General features: G+C 36.8%; 1 protein-coding gene across 2 annotated transcripts in view; it reads left to right on the plus strand.

Annotated features, from left to right (window-relative positions):
• Nucleotides 1-21,249, plus strand: part of LOC124299358 (UNC93-like protein) — a 57,936-nt gene that overhangs the window by 21,126 nt on the left and 15,561 nt on the right. For both annotated transcript variants that reach the window (XM_046752540.1, XM_046752541.1), the window contains exons 3-4: nt 6,708-6,927; nt 20,189-20,351. In XM_046752540.1, the coding sequence (XP_046608496.1) occupies nt 6,708-6,927; nt 20,189-20,351 (383 nt within the window). The remainder of the gene's footprint in view (nt 1-6,707; nt 6,928-20,188; nt 20,352-21,249) is intronic.

The raw sequence follows: 21,249 nt of genomic DNA on the forward strand, positions 1-21,249 counted from the left end.
TGGAAAAGATCGATTCACACGACATCGGAAATCCATTCGATACGATCGTTCGCGTAGGAAATTTTTTTTTCACCCGAGGCGAGGTAAATTTTCCTGCGAATTTTTAACACTATTCGGTACAAATTTCACACCCAAAACGCGTATGGATTGGAATATTTAAACTCGAGGAAAAAACGCACAGGCATTTTTTTCTCCGATCGTGCGGAATCGTAAGCGAAAATTTTAGAAGCCCATAAACTGTTAACTTCGATAAAATATACGTCGGGCAAAGTCGAAACGCCCATCATAGAAACGAGTCACGGGTATACAATATGTAATTACATATAGCGAGTTGGTAAAAAATGACCACAACTCCTCATGGAAAATTTGGTATGCGAATTGTGTGTGGAACGTTGTGGGTATACGACTTTAAAAGTCACCGCACAATTTTGTTGGATATCTTGGTTGCGTAACAAAACCGTGACAAAGTTATAGACGCGATTTATACTCAATCGATTTGACGAATATCTACATGTACGTATATATTTTTATTGCATCAATGTGATTAGTTATTTATAAAACTATCGGCGATTAATATTACATCTTTGCATACAATCAGTCATTATCGCAGAGGGCTGAGCGTGAATTATACGTTGAATGTCAAAGGCGTTATACTGTAAAAGCAATGGTCGATGCAATCTGGAGAATAAAAATAAATGACCGATAATTTTCGATCGTCGAAAGTTGACACATCTTTTATCCACTGCCATATTGCGCAACTTATATAAAACGTGCGGTGTCTGCAGCTCGATTGAGAAAGTGAACTGAGGAATAAAGTAACCTGCGTGTAGTTTATACCGACGACGCGTAGCTCAGCATAAATTTAATTTTGTTTGCTTCGTATTGTACAGGCGATTTCGCAAGGTACGATTTTTTATTCAGAGGATTCGATGAAAATATAAGATTAATCGAAACGCAACCTCACGCATATCAGAAACGTATCATCATTTATGTTAAAAATAACTTTTGAGCTAATTGTTTTTTCTCAAGATGCAACGACGTTCGAACTACAACATCGATAACTTTTTATCACAAATTGAAATGTGACATGGAAGCAATATATGATCGAGAATTTTCTGTACGATGGGTCAATTTTTGATCAAAAGAAAAAAGGGGAATTAAATTCCAGAAAACTTCCAGAAATAGGTGTCATTCGATTCGAAACTGCAAAATTTACTCAGATTGTCGTGTCAAACGATTATCGATTTTTAATTTGAATTTCGCAGAGAATTGACACGGCTAGATATTTGTCAGAAATTTGCAAATTGGGAAAACTTATCGTGAAGAAATTATCTGGTTGTTGACCCGCTAACTCGTTCGATAAACGCAATGATTAATAATATTTTTTGTATCACCCATGCTTATTTCCTGTATACTGTCAGTTTTTATCCACGCACTCTTTTGCGTTCAACGCAATTTATGTTATGGCTGAATATCACGAGATATGTATTTTTGCATTTATCATTGGTTCCATGTACCAATTAGGCGCCTTTGCCGCGGTTTTCGATCGTTTCGAATAACAAGCTCCTCCATGATTAGTGAAAAAACGAATCTTAATCGCTCCTACGCGTTTCCTGACCGCTCGTTATTTCTGCCACCAATATCGTTACCTCGAAAATAAATATTTTCGCTAGCCAACGATTAGCCGTACGAAACGATTTCGTTATTTCATATTTTTATGCCCTGGTCTCACCTGTTTTTCACACGCTAAGATTCCCTCTAATTATCCCAACGTATCGCATATATCACAAATTATGTCGTACACTAACTGGTAATATTATGCAAAATTTAATTACCCAGTAACCTTTACCGCAAAAGTCGATTTGTAGTAAGCAGGAAGCAATGTTACGGAGAAGACATATCTTCATTTCGCAAAAGTGGACCACATTTTGGTCAAAAGTTTGTGTAGTGCCAGTAGCGTTTATTCGCAGCGCTGCTATCGTTTGTTGCACTGCGACCGATGGCTGAAACGTGAAACTTCTGCGCGCGCATAATTCCCTATCTAACTAACGAACCCAGCGCCACGAGTGGCGTTATCGGTACTACGAACCTTGCACACGAATCTGTCCTACTTTTGCCATCTTACATAGCAGGAAGATACGTCTTCTCCCTAATATTACATCCCGATAATGATAGATTAGATCGATGTGGAAGTTGGACGGTTTTGTCTTTCACGTCAAATGTTTATGACGTCGGGTATCAATTTTTACTTTATTACACGAAGCTAGTGAATCGAGATTTGTGTAAAAAAAAAAAATCGAACGGGCATGATAATGAAATTCAAGTGTAAGAAGGAGGACATTGTCGTGATAAAAATGGCACGTGGCTCGATCACGAGTATCGATCGTCGCGTGTCTGATCGCATTCAAGGCCCTATCCCTGCTGCAGTAGAGAGTTCAATGCATGGTCGGACGCTCGACTGACGTTTCAGTCAGGCTTACGTCACGTCGGTGTTCTTTACATTGGTTATTATACCTATTATTTGTTAGAGATTGAATAACGTTGTTTTTTCTTATCTTTTTTTTTTTATTTTTTTATTTACGTTAAAAAAAAAAAATCAATCATCGGAATATACGCTCGTGATCTGTGTGAAGTGAGGCGGAGATTCTTTTTTCATCTATTTGTAGATATTAATGCATCGCGTAAAATGGAGATGAAAAAACCAATGTTGAAAACGGAATTCTGATAATTATCGAGTCATAAATTTGACATTTTTTGTATACGAAACAAGTTTATTTTGCATGATACGTACATTGTATATTATTAATGTATATTGAAAGAGGTATAATGTGATAAAATAACTGACATTATTTTGATTCTGCCAGAATTGTGAAAGTTTATGTAAAACTGTGTAATAATGTATTACTTGAAAGATAATTTACTACGCTAAAAAAATAAGCATGTATATGTTAACAGAAATATTTTAGAGCGAAGTGAGGATTACTAAATAGGTTATGCGTTTAAATGAAAAATTGAAGAAAATTATTTTACCTACACCTTGATTGTAAAATTTTGTGTATTTTGTGGAAAGATTAACGCGTTTAAATTATACGGGATGAGGAAATCGGCAAGATTATATTATGTATATAAAATGCAGCTTGTCGAACTGCGAAGCGAAGAATTTTTGACAATGAAACGGAAGAGAATTCGTTATAAAAAAAGAGGGAAGAATTCGATCTCGAAATCCTATTTCTAAGCAGGAAAATAAGGATTATAGATACTTTCTAAGATTGTTCTATCAAACTTCGTCGAGGGGAATGACGATGTAATTGAAAAAGGAAGAGAAATCTGACGACGAGTTCGATAAACCGACGTCAGAGTATTTTTCATCGTATCTAGATCCGTGTCTGCCACTTATATATATATATATAATATATATGTAAAACCGTATGTGCGTATATGTATACATATAAATATATACCTACTTAAAATATGCGCGCTGTACGTACCTAATTGTTTGAGAGGAATCAACAACATCGTTATGATAATCCTAATGCTCGATAATCTCAAAACTAACTGTATGAATTTATATAGTCGACAAATAACAATAATACAAATTATCAGACACGTGTTGGCAGTATACAATTATGATTTTTAGCCTGACGTTATTACTTTTTCAGTTGAAATAATTTAAATTAATTCATGTAATTCAGCTTAATTTTTTTTTTTAATTTTAATTCAATTTTTCCAATTTAGATATATTTCTTTAGATCAACTCAATACATTTCAATTTATGAATTTCAATGTTTTTCTCGATGGTTCTCGATAATTCATTCCAATACAAGTGAGGTTCAAAAAGTTTCAATTCAATCTTTCAACCAAGTTTCAATTTAATTTTTGTTCTTCCGTAAACAGATAATCCTCGCACGAATAAAAACTAAGTCAAATTGACTTGACTTAATCTTCCATAATTCAGTTATTCCTTAGTTTATTCTCATTAATTCAGTCAATACTCATGAATTCAGGTGTATTATAATTAATTCAAAAATCTATTAACACATTCACCGACATATTTGCCCCTCAGGCCTCGAAGCTGTTAAAAATTTCTCAAGAAAATCCGATATAATCTCATAACTGGGCTTGAATGATTATTTTGATAACCATAAAATTGAAAGAAATATTTTGATATCGTAAAGAAATATTCTACGTTTGGATAATTTTTTAAAAAAATTTTTCTCCGATTATACGACCTCTTTTCCATACAAACCTATCGTATATGTTACGTCAATTTACAATCTGTGTGTCTACGTTTTAGAATCGTAAAAGAAATCGGCTCTTCGGCGACATTTCGCGATGGCACGCGATCATGTCTGTCTGTGTAACATTATACATACACATATACGTACATACATACATATATGTGTATATATATAACCTCATGCAGATACATTGGTATGTATATGTATATATTTGTACGTTGAACCGTTAGCAAAAACGGTTGTTCGATAAAGTTAATACCTTGTATAACGCGGTATTAGCACGGAACGTCGAAAACGGGTGAAAGTAGTTTGCGAGAAATTATGTGGTATACATATGCGGTATACCTGTATATATCTATAAAACCTACGTATCGCGTCTCAACGAAACGATTCAAGAATGCAAAATGTTCAATAACAATTCCGCGTAAAATCGTTTGGCTTTGAATAACGCCTCGGGCCGATTCTTACCTAAAATTTTAATGATCTTTACGTGTACATATATATATATATATGCAAAGAATATGTATCCACAGCCATGTATACGAGTAAATACATATACACAAGTTGTTTGCGCAAACTTTTATATGCACAAGTGTAGTTGATTGTATTATTTTGCCGATCTAGACGTTTATAATTCGCGTAAGTTTTTTGGAAGTTTTTTCTTTTTTTTTTTTTTTTTTATTCTTTCTCTACTTACGTTCTTACGATTTGTATCTTTCATAATTATATGAGCATCGTTTCCTCGATGAAGGATAGATGTGTGAACAGGGTCGAATAAACAATCCGACCCAGTTGCTACTCACGGCTGAGATGATGGTGATGATAATAACAAGGATAATAATTATAATAACAATTCGATAACTTCCCAGAAATGATTTTTCTACATCGGTTTCCAATATATATATATATATATCGGCAAACTTATTCAATGCATGTTTGCCATAAATTTTTACGTAGTTGATTATAAACAGTGTTCAATAATAACAATGATAATGATAGTAGAAATAATAACAACAGTCATAGTTTCATTCAAACTTATATGCCATTCATTGATAAGGTATACAATTTATGACCGAAGATTAAGCGTGTCTAATACATGATAACTACCAATTACATATGCCTAAAATAATATACAAAGTCACTGAGGCCGTATTTGAGAAGAAAAAAAAACAAAAGAAAAGTCACATTGCATAATTGAAAGTTCCGGTGAAAACAGAATTATTGTACGTAGGTGGAAAAAAAAAACTTTTACACCCTACTTAAAAATAAATCATTATAATTGTAATCAATGCGAATAGTGAGAAAAGAAACGTCGCAAATCTATTATTTAGAGCGACGTGTATTTTTTTTTTTTTTTTTTTGTGATTAAGAGGTATACAAGTAGATAAATATACTTTTCGTGTTATTCGTGTAAGAAAAAAACGTAACTAGACCGCGTACCATTGATGAAGGAAAATATTTCTTAGATACTTTCCATTCGAAATGTTGAAACGCGCGTTCCTTGTGGAGAAGAAGGGAATAAACAGCGAAAAAAACAACGACGTCGAGTTTCGAGGAAGGAAAAGTAAGGCAATAAGAATAAAAAGGAGAAAAAAAAAACAGAGAGAGAGAGAGAGAGAGAGAGAGAGAGAGGGAACCATCAGCCCTGGTTCAGCGGGCGTGTCGCCAACGTGACGTCCTTGGACGTCCTTGGACGTCAATGGACGCTTCGCGATATTTTTATCTCTATCCTGCAACTCAGAGTACTCGGAGGCACGGAAATTACGCGTCTTAAGCAGCAACGTGCATTTTGCAAGTGCCATATTGCGTCGTCTTACTCTCTTTAGCGATGTCTATTTTGCGAAATACAATTTAAGCAGGAACCAACCGAAGCGATTAGGCTTAAATCACCGATCGCTGATCATTTCTATACAACTGCGTCATTCGAATACTCATAATTTTTGCAAAATAATCGAAAAACTGCTTATTCCATTTTTTTTTTTTTTTTTTATGGCACTCCAATATATGTACAGAATTAGTTCGAATGAGCGATTTGCAAAACGAGCGATCACGATTCCTCGAAATTCTTACTAATTGAAATTATTGCTTCAGTTTTTTTCAGTATAATTAATTCAACTTGTAATTTATCACAGTCAATTGGTTGTCAATTTTTCTTCAACCGTACGACAATCTGCGATTAGAAAATTTATATTCATATTTTCATCGTAATCTCGTAGAGTAATTGAAATAGACAATCATAAACCGCTATGAGTGACATTTTTTTTTCCAAAAGTAAAAGTCGTTTCTTTAGAAAATATCGATCAAGGCACACATTCGATCGATCCGAAAGAAAAATTGTGTTTCAAAAAAAAAAAAAAAAAAAAAAAAAAAAAAACACCAACAGGTTTTTTTTTAAATTCTCACCTTTAGCGATCATCGATTGCTTTTTAAAAATTTCAACTCCAACCCCTGTCGTTATTCTGGTTCCAGTATTGAGCAACGGAGAGTTCGGCAGCGGTGATGGAAATCATACCGTTAACGAGGACAAGATCCGGCTTTGCGGTGCTAATTTCTGCGTCGTCGGTGCCGGAGCAAACGAAGTCGTCGAGAGGCCTCCAGACTCGGAAATCTACGAGATATCGTCAATTTATCTAGCTTGCGTTGTGCTCGCGGTGATAATAGTTGCTCTATTCGTCGACCCGCTTTCGAGGTGAGTTTATCACAGATCGTTAAAATTGTTTAAAAGACTTCGAAGGAGTTTTATTTTAACAAAATTTTGATACACTTTGCTTTTTTAAAAATAGTTTACTCAATTTCACACGATCGTACAGTTGCGAAGTAACGACTTTACGGACTTCGCTTTATCTTCTTTGTTTCGGGATGGTGGAAAATTTCCGCGTCCATATATATTTCATAAAACCCGGCATATTCGCGCTGATCATTCTTTGAATTACACATAACGACCTCGGATTATTTTTCTCCGTATGGGTGCAGCCTTCGCGTTTAAACACTATTTGGTAATGTCAGTTTGGCTAATCTTTTATGCATAAGACACAGATTAGTCCTTGCTTCATAATAATAATAAAGCGACGCGAGTTATACTCCGAAAAAACGAAAAGAAGGAAAGAGTGAGAAAAAAAAACGATGTTGTGCGGAATTCGCTTTTCAGAACTGTCTGTATTAAGTCGTGAATTATTACAAATCGCGGCTGCACGCTTTGTATATACAACAATTAAACAGCCCGAATGATTGACGCATAGAAAACCGAGATAATTGTAATAATAACAATAAGACCTGTTTTTTTTTTTTTTTTTTTTCTTTTTTTATTATTATTTCGCGCATATTACCCGCGCTATTCACACGAAACAAATGTCCGTTCGTGTTTCGACAAACGGGCGATGACGAGACGAACGTTTTTTTAATCCGGTATCGTGAGTACAAGATTTAAAAAACAAAAAACGGACGGAAAAAAGCAAAGAAGGAGAATCAAGTCAACAACTATTGATCCTTTTTTACCTATTATTTATAATTACACAATACATGGATGTGTTTTTTTTTTTTCAATCGTCTTTTATCGTGCACCCCTTTTTTTTCGTAACCATCGACCTATAAATGCTTCGAAAATTGCACGCTCACGTATCACTGACACAAATTTATTTTCGCGCGAACAAATGGGTGTAACAATTTACGCGTCCTTGCGAGTGCCGCACATATTTTCAAAGAAAATTATTCAGAATTACTCCGCGTCCAGCCTTGAACTGCTCTCTATATCGTGTATTATACGTACATTTCACGGTCACTTGCTCGAACGAGATGTCGAATTGATCGTTGCCTTGAATTAACGATATCGAAACCCCGTGTGTGCAAATATGTACTCTTTATACGTTTTCAACGAGGCAGTAGATGAAGAAACAGAGTCAATTTTCGTCACTTATTTACACGAATACAACGCGCAGCATACGTATAATAATATATACACACATGCTGCAGTATTATATGCTAGGTCATTCTCAGATACGGACGCGGTTTTATCTCAATTTTTACAAAACACATTGAACGTCGTTTGACGCGGTTGAGAAAGTTTGTTGCCCAATGATCGATACTTTTTACGTATTCTAGTAAGAGATAGTCGAAGATTCAATATTCATGAAACTATTATACTCACAAGCTACGAAGATCTTTTTAAAAATAAAAAAATCAAGAAAATAGAAAATACTGGTTTATAAAGTAATGGTCAGTTACTGACGTTCCGTTTCAAATCACTTCAAAACTATCAAATATCTGATAGATTCGTTCGATTTCATGTTTGAAACACAGGCTCATTTAATTCTTCAGATTATTTTCTCCAAATTCACTGAAACAGGTTCTTTTTTTTTTTTTTATTTTGCAGTCGTCAATTAAAGATTATCATTTTTCGATCGCGATAAATATTGGTACCTACAACGTTGTAAGATTGAATATTTGACAATGCCAAAGTAATGAGAATGAAGTGTTTTGGATGAATTTGTACGGATATTGGAAAATGTAGTCTTCTGAGTAAAATTAAGCTAGTTCGATGAATTCAATATTTTCTATTCTTGTATTCCTAAATAATGTAAATAAATGAATACACAAATAATAAATCATTGGATGAATACTGAATATACACGACTATGGCGTGATAAGGTCTCGGTAGGTTATGTAGTACTCCTACCCTTACCGACCGAGCAAACTCACAGTTTTTCTTACTTTTTCACGAAGTTCATTAATAATCAAAGTTTTTTTTTTTCTCTTACGTTTGCTTTCTTTAGTCAATTAAATACATTTCGTCAGATTTCGTTTCGAAACACCTATTGAGGTTAAAATCTGTTCTCTTCGCTCGTTGCATCGATGAACTTCTTAAATCATCCGATACACGAAACAGTTTCCTTGCTTGCGTCAATTATGTAACACGTACGTTGCGAGCGTATTACAATGTGTGTTTATATTCTGCAATTAGCCTGTAATTAAAATTTGGTCATGTAAACGTCTGTCGTCTAATAGCATTAAAGACAAAACACGAGATTTAAACGTAATTTTTTATTTTTTTTATCCCTTGTTATTCAAGACTGCACGAGCAAACTGCAAATATGTACAATATATTACACTACACGTGCGTACATGCGGCATATTTACGCGTTTTATGCATCGCGGAAACGGTATCCCCGGGTTGAGTAACACATTCGTAAACTTTATTACGCATGTGCAATATGCGTGAATATGGAAATAAATTTATGTTATATAATATGATGTACATATGTATATGTATGGTTTTGTTTGTCAGCAAATACGTTAAGAAAAATTTTACGCGCATCCGATATTGTTTCACGAAAACGCTGCACTGCATTATTTAATATACGGAGTGAATTGCTAACGACTGCATGGTCCGTCGTCTGCTGAAAAGCCGAGAGCAGTTGTATCTCAGGGTGACCAACCGTCGTGAACGTAACCTCAAAAACTTTGACATTTGTCGCTGGCAGTTGTACTCGAAGCCTATAGTTGTAAAAAAAGTTTTACAGTTGGCCACCCTGGGAAACAACTGCTTTTAGATTTTTAGCAGACGACAGACGCACGCGCAGACGTTACTAATTCACTCTGAATATATGCGTGTATAAAAGACGAGTTGATGGCGATTTTAATTTTTTCTGCATACATTTTTTCGCACTGGTTTATTATATGCGATATTTACAATTCATCATCTCGGAGTATAATACGTTACGATAATAACAAGAATTTTCGTTAACATAACCTAGACGTACAATTTAACCGTTGAATTCACCCCGACTCTTTTCCGTTATATCTGTCATACAGGAAGCGTTGAATCCAAATTTGAACTATGTTTGTTCTCATTTGAAATTCCCCTATGATTCATTGTTATCCAATACTGCGAAATATGTCGTATATGCCCATATACTACACATGCAAACAAAACGCCGCAGGTTTGATCTCTGATTGCCTAGAAATATTACGTGTGTGTGTGTGTGTGTCGTTCATTAAGCAAAACCTAGAGAACCTCCCTCATCATCATATGAGATATGTGATTACAAAATGGCGGACATCCGATGGGCAACGCATGAACGCGCTCAGTTGTTATTTCGTCTGCACATGGTTTCGCTGCAGATAGTAATATTCACGAACAACGTATGCGTTTATATAACTGCAGTGGTTGGTATTCGTCGAAAAGTTTTTTTTTTTTTTTCTACTATTTTCGTGTATTATCTGTGTTTGTAGTTAATTATTAAAATTATTTTTCTCTCTTTCGCGAGTTCATCGCGATTACGTGAGCGAAACTCTAGTTGAGATAATTTGTTTTTCGATTATCGCGGTACTCAATCTGTTAGGTACCCATACTTAGGTACATCCCATTACTCGTAACAGATACTCTATTTTACACGTACAACGAGGCATGTATCGCATGTGTACCATATATGCTCGTGTAAGCACAATGAAGAAAACGAGGCGAAGAGAACAACCTTCGTTCGCTTTGTTATCGGGAGGGACGTGATCGTATTCGAAAGCAGTGGCAACACCGCATATGCACCTATTATATCTATCAGTGCCAATAGGTATGTGACTCGGGAGTCGCAATGTTAACCTGTGAGCTTTGCACATCCTCTAAAAATAAGTAAATTTGGAAAATCGAACCTCCTTGTTTTCTTCTTATAAATGTATAAAGAACGAAAAAAAATTCACTTCCTTTTCATTCATCGATCATTGAGAAAGCCAACAGTTTTACAATTTATGTATACCGGCGATGAGACGATTCGAACGCGTCGGCATCGCATGCATGATTCATGTAATGCATGACAAGTCCGAAATTGGTGAGCACACTGCCGTGTTCCTTGACGTATACCGCTGTTGCTAACAAGTCTAGATGCTTACTACAATGGCCGTGGACGTACACTTCCAGTTGTTTGCATCGCGTAGCTGATCGCTGCTGACGCTAATAATTAGCTTGCCTCAGAAACTCTGGTTATACTTATATTAACCGTTGTCATTGATTGCGAGCTGAATGTAATTTTTTTTTTATTTATTTTTTATTTTTAATTTTTTTTGTTTTTCTTTTGTTTCCACTTAATTTTTTCATATTCATTATCATTGTCAGATATATAGTATTTAAGACCAAGGAACGCTTGAGGGATAATATATATATATATTTGTGCATAATATTGGGGTAATTCTAGACAAAGGACGATCATATACGAAAAATCCGCGCGAAATCTTAGTATTTGTCTGTAGTTTTGCAAGGAAAAAAAAAAAAAAATTTCACTTCCAACGTTGCCGTGCGTATGATACCGAAAACAACGCACCGCGGAAACGAAACAAGGAAATAATAACAATCTCGTTTGGCGTTTAAAAATTAGTCGCTTTACAAACTTATGGAGCAAACAATATATAAATATATGTTAACACAGTCTCCGTTTGGCGTTATCTTTGTTTTCATGGTTTAAAGTTCGCGCCAATGTAACGTGCTTCCTGTAAACCGTATGGCAAATGTTAATTTCCCTGCAGCCCAGTTGTTGCCTTGAATGTTTTTCTCTCACTGTTTGCTCTTTCATTTGCCGCTGACCCAGTATGGATTGTTTTGACTAATCTCGAATTATGTACACCTCTAATAGCTTGTTCGTTTCAATTGTTTATTTAGAATAAGGGATGGCAATTATCAATACGATTCAATTCTTTCTATCCGAATTTAATTCTTTTCAAAGAATACGAAACATCCGTTTGGATAAAGAAATCTGAATAGATCCTATTGAAATTCTCAATCCGTTTCTATTCTTTTCCGATTGTCGGGGAGCAGCTGTATTGAAATTTAGGTTAGTCATTCCAGTAGCGCTCCGCGATTCTTTTCTTCGTCCCTGCCCTAGTTTTGTGTTTCTCGTTGACAAAAAAAAAAAAATGGGTTGGGGGGGGGGAGTTTTTCACTTTTGTGTGAAATTTTCAAAATCCCGTAGAGAAATAAACTAATCGCTTGCACAATTTGATGGCACATCATATTCGAGCTGCCAAAAACTTTTCCTCCTATTAATAACGCGATGAGTACAACAGGCGTCAAATGCAGCCGAATCATCTTTCAAAATCTCACTAGACTAAAAAGTGTGGGTTGATGAACCTGCGTTATTACGCAATATAATATATTACGAGGCGGGCGATCCGATTGTAACAGTCAAATCGTAAGGCTGGCCGCATTCTTCCACGAATAAGTTGACAACAAACCGCAAAATATCTTCCGCATATCATTGACATGTATAACGTATACAGTATCGGTGTGTGTATATATACATATATATATATATATACGTGTATATGTATATGCATACCTCGATATAGGTATAATACACAGGTAGTGAATGAGCTGAATGAGTTAACGGCAAGATATAAGAACAAGGACGGATAGACTTACTTAGTAGGTGTATACATGCGTCTACAATTACATATATGTATATGTGTATGTATATAATATATATATATATATATACATATCGCACACACCTGTCGCGCGAAATGCTACACGTGACAAGTTGAAACCTGACTCACTGAATTTATCCACGTACGAATGTAAATATAATCTCTCTCGCCTACTCACAAGAGTTTAAAATACATCTCTCAGCTGTGATATATATATATATATATATAAACACATACATGATATACCTATAATGCAGTTGAAGCTGTTTATTAACGCGTCAACATTTTCGCTATAGTTCATTAGACGAAGATGAATCCTTTCACGTTTATTACGAAATTTTATCGTGCAAAAAGCTGACTAAATAGGAAGGTTTTAGTTTTGTAAGTCAGTTTTTGTTTTTTTTTTTTTTTTCGCTGCATACTTATAAAAATGTTCAGAGAAAGTGGAAGATTTGAGAAAGAAATTTATCTCACGATCGACAAGATTTTTCGATTATAAATTTAAGAACGCGTTGAAAAATTCTGAGAACAATCTGATTTACGGTTTGAACTCCGGTATTGCAACATCCAAAATTAAATGTACACCGAGTGATAATATACACTCGTACCTAACGTTCTCTTCATATTCTCAAATAGATAACATTTTAACATTGTTACCTGTTTTCATCATCTCTGAATGAAAAAAGACAAAATTTTATGCAACCGAATTACATTTTCTCAGGACTATGAGAACAACCGGTACTATACTCGATTCAACATAACAAGAGAAGTAGAAAAAAAAAAAAAAGGAAAGAAAAATAAAGATAAAATGGTATCAGAACGACTAGCGCGTTTCGAATTTTTCATTCCTCTTGTAACATTTTCCAGGCGTCCTTCTCCGGTTGTACCATAGTAAGTCAGAGATATAGGTATATTTTTACGCATTGATATGTATATATATATGTATCATTGCCGAGTGATCTCGTAACTCGATTTCTCGGCATACCTGCCATTGTTCACCGAGTATACGAACGATCCGACTAACGCCATTACGCTATTACCAGTGTGCAAAGTCTGTTCAAACTACTCGGCACGTTTTTAGCGACAAGAGAGCAGACCGACACTTCTTTAGTAGTGAAGCAGTTACGTACGGCAAATCGTTGGCGATCGGTACACGATGTCGATACAAGCGACCTTCGATGGGAATAGACACTCGTGTATATCCCATACCAACGTGTACGAACCACCACCCACTTTGCCACACGACTACGAAGAATCTCGAGCATTTATCCTGGCTCTGTTTGATAATTAATAAACTTTTATGATTTTCCGCAACGATCGACGTTCACTTCCGCCTCGCCAGACGGCGTGCAAAAGCTCATTTGGTTTACAACACCTCGGTTCCACCAAAGAAAAGGGTAAAAAAGAGGAGGAAAAAATAATGAAATAAAGAAAATCGGCTCAAAATGGCCGAGTCGTCGGTGTCTTCTGAATAAATTTAACAACCGCTGCTGCTGCTGCTGCTGCTGCAGGGGGCCAAGGATGTATTAAACACACGCTACTTGTGCGTCTCGAGGCTGGCACAGGATGGCACCAAACTGTTTATTACTGATAGTTTGTGCGAAGTTGTATACACATATGCATGTTACACACACATGTATAAACGGCCCGGTGCGATTGCTGGAATATAAATTAAAAACGAGTAATAGCGAGAGATGGAGAAAATTGACAATTCTTTTTGCGATCCACGCTTCGTCGCGTCGATACGTACCAGGTGTACGTAAATCTTCTGTGCTTGTGGAATATCATCGACATCCTGTGCGTGGACAGGAAATATTTGCTTAAACGTGAGAGAGGAAGAGAGGAGAAGAAGAAATGGAATTGATTTAAAAATAAATAGATGAAAAATTACATACTCGCGTGCGGGATCGCGGTAAATGGACGATATCAGCATGGGTGTAAAACACGTCAGACACGTGAGAAAAATACGGGGAATTTTGTATTCAGATTGTAGAGAAATCTCGATGGAAATTGAAATCTCACACTTCGAGTTGTACGTGGGTCCAGAGATTCGTGGTAAGCCATGAGGTGTTGCGAGTAAATGTATGTACAATGTGAGCGAAAGAGAGAAAAAATGGAAAAATAAGGAAAATGATTATTCATTCTCTAAAACTGAAACCTGCAGCAACCCAAACGTTTTTGTCAATTGAAAAAAGAATAACGATACTTTTGAGGATGGTTAAAATACTGCGGCAATAATTTACAACGAAGATAAAATAGAAATTATTATACTTATATACGTAAAAACGGATCGTTATTGCAAGTACGTACTAACGACTTGGCCAATTTATTTCACCTTATAAATTATCCGCCGTTTCAACAAGACTGTTTATTACCCTTACTGCAGACTTGTTTTTCCGTTTTAAGTGCTGAAAAGTACGGCTTTGTGAAATCCACACACTGCAAGTACACACTTTACGATTCAGTAAGGAATACATAGAACAGAATTATTAAACATATACCGGGGCAATCTCTTGAAACTTGAAAATCAACCGCGCATGCGCGAGTTTTATCGGCTGTTCGTGCAGGCTGGCCAACTCGAGTTTCAGCTGTCAAACTGTTTTTACCGACGATGCAGTTGATACGAATTTTCGAGGTTAGAATCTCAAATAATTGAGATAGCGACTCGGAAACGTTTGGGAAGCATTTGTTATTGGGTCGGAAAGTTGATTCTTCAATGAACGGTCGGAATTTAATGCTTATGCTCTTTGAAAATTCAAACGTTCAAATCTTGCGTACGTTGGCAGGCCTGCATCGCAGAAAAAAATATCGCTGCGGGAAGATTTCGCCGACCAATGAGATTTAATTATTTATCTCATGCGCGGTTGATTTTCAACTTTCAAGAGATTGTCCCGGTATAATAATCGTGACGTGATTTTCGTCCTAAATTATAACTAATTACTGTAATTAATGCAGCGAGATGATGCGTTATATTCCACAGCAGTCGTCGGTTACAGGTAGAAGTATGAAAACAAAAAAACAAGAAAAAACAAAAAACACATTCAAAACCGTAAAGATCAAAGAAAGAAAGAAACTGTATTTCTTTTCTCAATGAAAGTAGGTTGAAGAAAACATTTCTTGCATCGGATTATCTGTCATCTCTAAACTTGTAACGTTGCATGTATACGCGTACGAGTTTATAATTTCACAGATGATATTATTGCAATATTATTGCGATGCGTTTTACGCTTACGGAAAGTGAGACAAATAAAAGCTGTAAAAATGAAACTGCAGCGGACACGAATGTGTATGTGCGTATATATTTGTTATACTTGTAACAACGTATTAGATACATGTTTAATATTGACGACGTGAGCGCGCCGACACTAGAAAAAAAACTGCTGTACAGATATATAGATGCATGAAACACACGCTTTTCCACGCGTGCATTGGCGCGGGTATATTTATACAGTATTTCAATGACATGTACCGTTACGGTGCAAATAACTAACATATTATATCGGAGAAAGGGGCATCCGGGAATTGCGACTGTGCCGCAGCAAGCGAGCGTTTAATCCACGTATCTTATTCCTCCTCCTTTGTCGACGGCCCGTAATAAAATTCACTCAACTTTACAGAGGCTGATTTTAAAAGTCCCAACTTTGGCGTGACGATTATAATCGCCGTAACTCTACGGACCCCGATGATGGTAAAACTTTTATCTTCCGTGCTAACTGTTTTATCATCGGGGTTCGATTTTTAGGAGTTTTTGTTTTCACAGAAAATGAAAATACTTGATGCACTTTGAATTTGAGAGCTTTGTTATTTGTAGTTTCGAGAAGATTTTAGAATTCTTTCGTTGAGATTGATAACAAAATGGCGGCGTGGCGCGTATAAGTAGCGAATGACTCCAAACTCGACAGCTTTTACGATGGCACATCTCCTGACATCACTGTCCAGCTCGTAACGGATAAGAAACAATTTTTTAGTTGAAAACACCTTTTCGGGTTTAACCTCGTAGACCAAATATTGTAAAAAAATTTTGGGACTGAAATTCCAAAGTCTAGCCACGATCTCGAATCGATAAGCAAGTTTTAACAATTACGTCAAAATTTCAAGTCGATCGGATGAAAATTGAAATAAAACCAATCGCTAGAAGGTTAGACACTGTGAATTTATTTTTTGCTAATTTTAGAACTAAGGATCAAACAGATAAATCCAAAATAGGTCAATAATTGGGACACGCACCTTATTTGAATATTAAACATCACGCCAGTTAGATTTTCCATAATCAGTCTCTCCAAAGTTAAGTGAATTTTATTAGGTGCCATCGATGTATCCAATCTTATCCGATCCAATCCAATCCTATTCTTTTCTGTCTGCTCCTCCAGCACGCTCGAAGCGATCGTGCACCTTGCAGACTGCAAGCATTTCAGGTTCTCCATTTCTCTGCGACCTTGGCATGCATGCTGCATCGTGTCATAGGTACAGCACTTCGCTTTTAGTACCGCTGATGCGGCGATCTAGCAACTTTGATCGATCGTTGGATGCCGGCTTTATAGGGGATCGAAAGCTCTATAAAACAAGGAATTCTCATTCAAGAGAAAAGTTGTGTGTACAGAGAAAAAGGGAAAATCGTAATTTCGATTTACAAACTTCCTGGTCGTCTTATACAGATCAGTTTTTACAGTTTTTTTTTTTTTATTGAGAATCGGATTTATAGCTCTGAGAAACAATTCTCGTAATTTGATAACTTGCGATATCGACATCGCGAAAAAAGCCTCGTAATTTTAAGCATATTTTAAAATAAAAGTCGAACAAGGTTTTTATAAACTGAGCGCGATTGCATTTTCGACTTATACGTATAAATTTTTACGGCTTCGGTACGATTGATGTTCGACAAATTTTTTTACTGTTGCGAAATGTTTATGCTATCAACTGTTTCGACTTTCAAGCTATTCGAACATCAATTCACTTCTGACTGACCATCATAATAATTTATATTAATTTCAATCACATAAATCGATACTGTATCGCGTCGTTCATGAATCGATGATACTCGATTAATTTGGAATAAAATAATCGATTGTTTTTTGTCATTCTCATGGCATATAATAAGAATATCGTTCCCTTAATTGTTCCGCATTCAATGATCGATTCGAAGCCTGAAATGAATCTTGACAAAAACGATTGTTTTTCAGCCAAGAGCATGACGCGCTTATACAACCGCTTTCGAATTCTCGTTTTATATCACAGTATTTAACCTGTACAAGCTGCACTATGAAGAAAAAAAGTTCCTCTCACACTGAGAGAAATTTTTAGTTCCTGTTACCGCTCAGTCCTTGACTATTTTTCATTTTTTACCACAATCGAAAAATATAGTTCTAGGTAGAAAATGAAAATTAGTTTTCCTAGCCGTTACCGGAAATTCTAGTATCCGTTACTATTCTTTCTCATTACGATCGCTGTTGCTATATTTTCTTGCAACTGTTGCGAAAATTTAATGCTCGTGCAACGATAAATTGACGTTAAGGCCTTATTCAACTAAAAAAGTAGAGTAAACCTCGCTAACTGATTTTGCGTTGCAATTGCCAAAAAAGGATCGACAATAGCGCAAAATGGTTACGCGTACCTCGTTTCTCGTAATTCGAACAATATTTGAACGTTTTTCTTTAACGATACCTGTTTTACTTAATTTTTCTAGTCACTGTGTAACAAGCGAAATTTTTCTCAGTGCACACCTCGACGGACAAGACCATTAGTAGACGGCTAATACATCGAGGTTTACTTGTTGCACAGAGATATTGTACGTGCATACTCGTACATATAAAATACATATATATATATATATATATATATATATTTATATGTATAGGTATGCCGAGGCATAAGCCCGCGTGGTGGAGGTCCAGGTTCGACTCCAGAAACTGAAACGTGTTTTCTGGAATGTTGTCCGGTCTCTTGTCCGCAGCGTCGATCCGATCCGCCTGAACGATCCTTATACCCTGCCTTGTACCAGGGAACCCTCCTCGCCCCCCGTAACTCAAGATTCGCGTTTCGCCGATTTACTTGTTCCTTTTTGGGCTAATTTCGGACCTACACCTTGCCGCCCTGCTCGTAGCTGTCAAGACCCTTAAGCGAGATCGGGCCCGGTTCTTATACCGTTTCTATATTTAGCTCAACCCGTTTCCAGGGATCTTCGACCGAGATGCGATCCGCACGTGAGGTTCTTAGAAGGTGTCTGCCAAATATTTCCCACCCTATCGCTAGGCGTCGTTTTTCTGTTGATGTTCCAGATTCAATTTCGTTTGTAAGGTGAACTTTTTGACTGAACGTTACGTTTTTCTTTCTTTTTTTTTTTTTTTTCTTTCCCTGAGAGGGCGGGGATGAATTGGCACGTTTATATAGTCTTCACCTCTCTCGTTACATAACATTGAATTTTTTAGGCAACTCAAACTACCTGTCACAACGGTTACAGTGCTTATAGTCAAGGACTAGAAACTAAATATGCCGTTATTTTATAATTTGATACTCAAAAGTGAATTTTACCACTCCTGCAGCTAGTTAAATTTACAAACTATCGGAAGTAGTATTCCGCTGGTATACAATATCTTGTCATTAGTTTATTCGGAAAAGTTTCGCCCATGGTCAAGACTTACCGTGATGGATAAAGTAGAAAGTACTGTTTGAGAGAATTTGGTACTATTAAAGTAATTCGCATTGGAAACCATTTATTTATTTATTTATTCGAATTATTGGTCCTTATTTTCTATTCGTTTAATCTAGAGATAGTGAATCTTATTTGGAAACTTTTATAAAATAAAATAATTACAAATTTTTTACCTTTCGATCTTGCAATGGAACAGTTCAAAATTTTCACCTCAGACAAAAGAGTGATTGTTAATAAAAACTTTGAACATGCAGTGGATTATTATTAAAGTAATTTTTGTTTCTCACAACGCAACGAAAGCGAGTTCTCTATGATAGATCTATTGCACGCCGAATCGACATCGAACGAATCTGAGTGTCTAAATATAGTTGAACGGATAAAAAAAAAAGAATAAATCTTCGATTCTTTTGAGAGATCGTGTGCGTACGATAGTCTTTATGTACACACGCTGTATGGTAACTAATGCAAATTCGCGGGTTCTCGCGTATACCGGATTCAAATAGCGAGTCGACTTTTCCCCGGCTGCCGATATAAGTGGCCGCATGTCTACGGACAAGCATGTGCGTGTGTTTTTCTTAGAAAAGGAGAAGAGATGCGAGTTTGCATAAATTCGTAATTACACCGCACCATGTGTGTACGTGTGCGTGCGCGTTTAACGATCGGTTGCCCATATCCTGCCTATCAGCGAGGTCGTCGCAAGGCTGTACCAACACCGATCGATGGATCGTTGGTTGCATACGAGCGGTGTAATTTTATCCAGCCGAGTTTAGCCGCTGCGTTTTGTACCGTTGTAAAGGATTCTCGAGATACCCTATATTTCCCTTCTTTGGTACACCTCGTACACCACGCACTTTATAGAAAACTTTTTGCTAAATTTATCCGTAACTTGTTTCAGGTACGGTGAAAAACAGCGAAGAGCCGACAGCCAGGAGCTCAGTGGAATCCAACTTCTCTCTGCCACCGCCTATCAGCTCAAAAAACCCTACCAACAACTTCTCATTCCCATCACGGTGTTCATCGGCATTGAACAGGCCTTCATCGGCGCTGAGTATACCCAGGTAAGAATTATCGCACTTTGCAGTGACGATGTCATGACAACAGGTTGACAGAAAGAAGGTAAATGTCGACGAGGAGTCCAACGTTAGATCGAAACACACCGTGCGGCTGATTTTTACCAAATTTTTGACAAGCATCCGATTGGGTCCGAAGCTTTCCGGAAGCTGTGAAGCGAGGCGATGATCGGAACAGCTTCAGGTGTGATCTTGAAAGTCTGAGCTAAGCGTTTGCCCGTCTTGAAGTGGCGTGGATTTACACTGCACGGACGTGTAAATTGCAGGGAACGGGAGTTTAAAGAATTTCGCCATTTACGTTGGTTTTATAAATTGCAAAGATCGTCTAATAATAGTGTATGGGCATGCCTGCAGATGGAACGAGGCTGACTTTGGCTGCACTTTCTAATGCCGTTCGTATATAACTGCGGTGCAATACGGTAAGGCGGATGAATGCATACTTGTACAAGTCCTTGCGCAGAATCACCGTATTCGATGTAAACTGTGGTTAGAAGTAGTTGGGCGGATGCCCGTGAATAAGACGAAGAACTTCTTGGCTTGAGGGAATTAAATCCCTGTCCGCGTATCTTTGGTAGCCACAGGGTGCACGGCGAGCTGTCTTTCTTTTTACCTCTTCACGAACACCGCGGAATGTTCGACAGTTTCTGCAGAAATGTCCATTCCGCGTGCTGGCTTTGTTTCAACTCTTCTAGTCGCGAAGTCGTGGCCATTCGCTATTCGACTGTTAATCGATTGGTAGGAAGACTCGAGCGACAGTGAGCGACATTTCCTGGGAGCTTGGAAAATTTCACCTTGAAAAATTCCAAGTTTTACTATCATAATTTCGATGAATAGGAGAATTCTTAATGTACATTCGCGGATTTTCGCGAAAAGTTTTCTCTTTTGA

The sequence above is a fragment of the Neodiprion virginianus genome, chromosome 2 (genome assembly GCF_021901495.1).
Source record: "Neodiprion virginianus isolate iyNeoVirg1 chromosome 2, iyNeoVirg1.1, whole genome shotgun sequence".
NCBI lineage: Eukaryota > Metazoa > Arthropoda > Insecta > Hymenoptera > Diprionidae > Neodiprion > Neodiprion virginianus.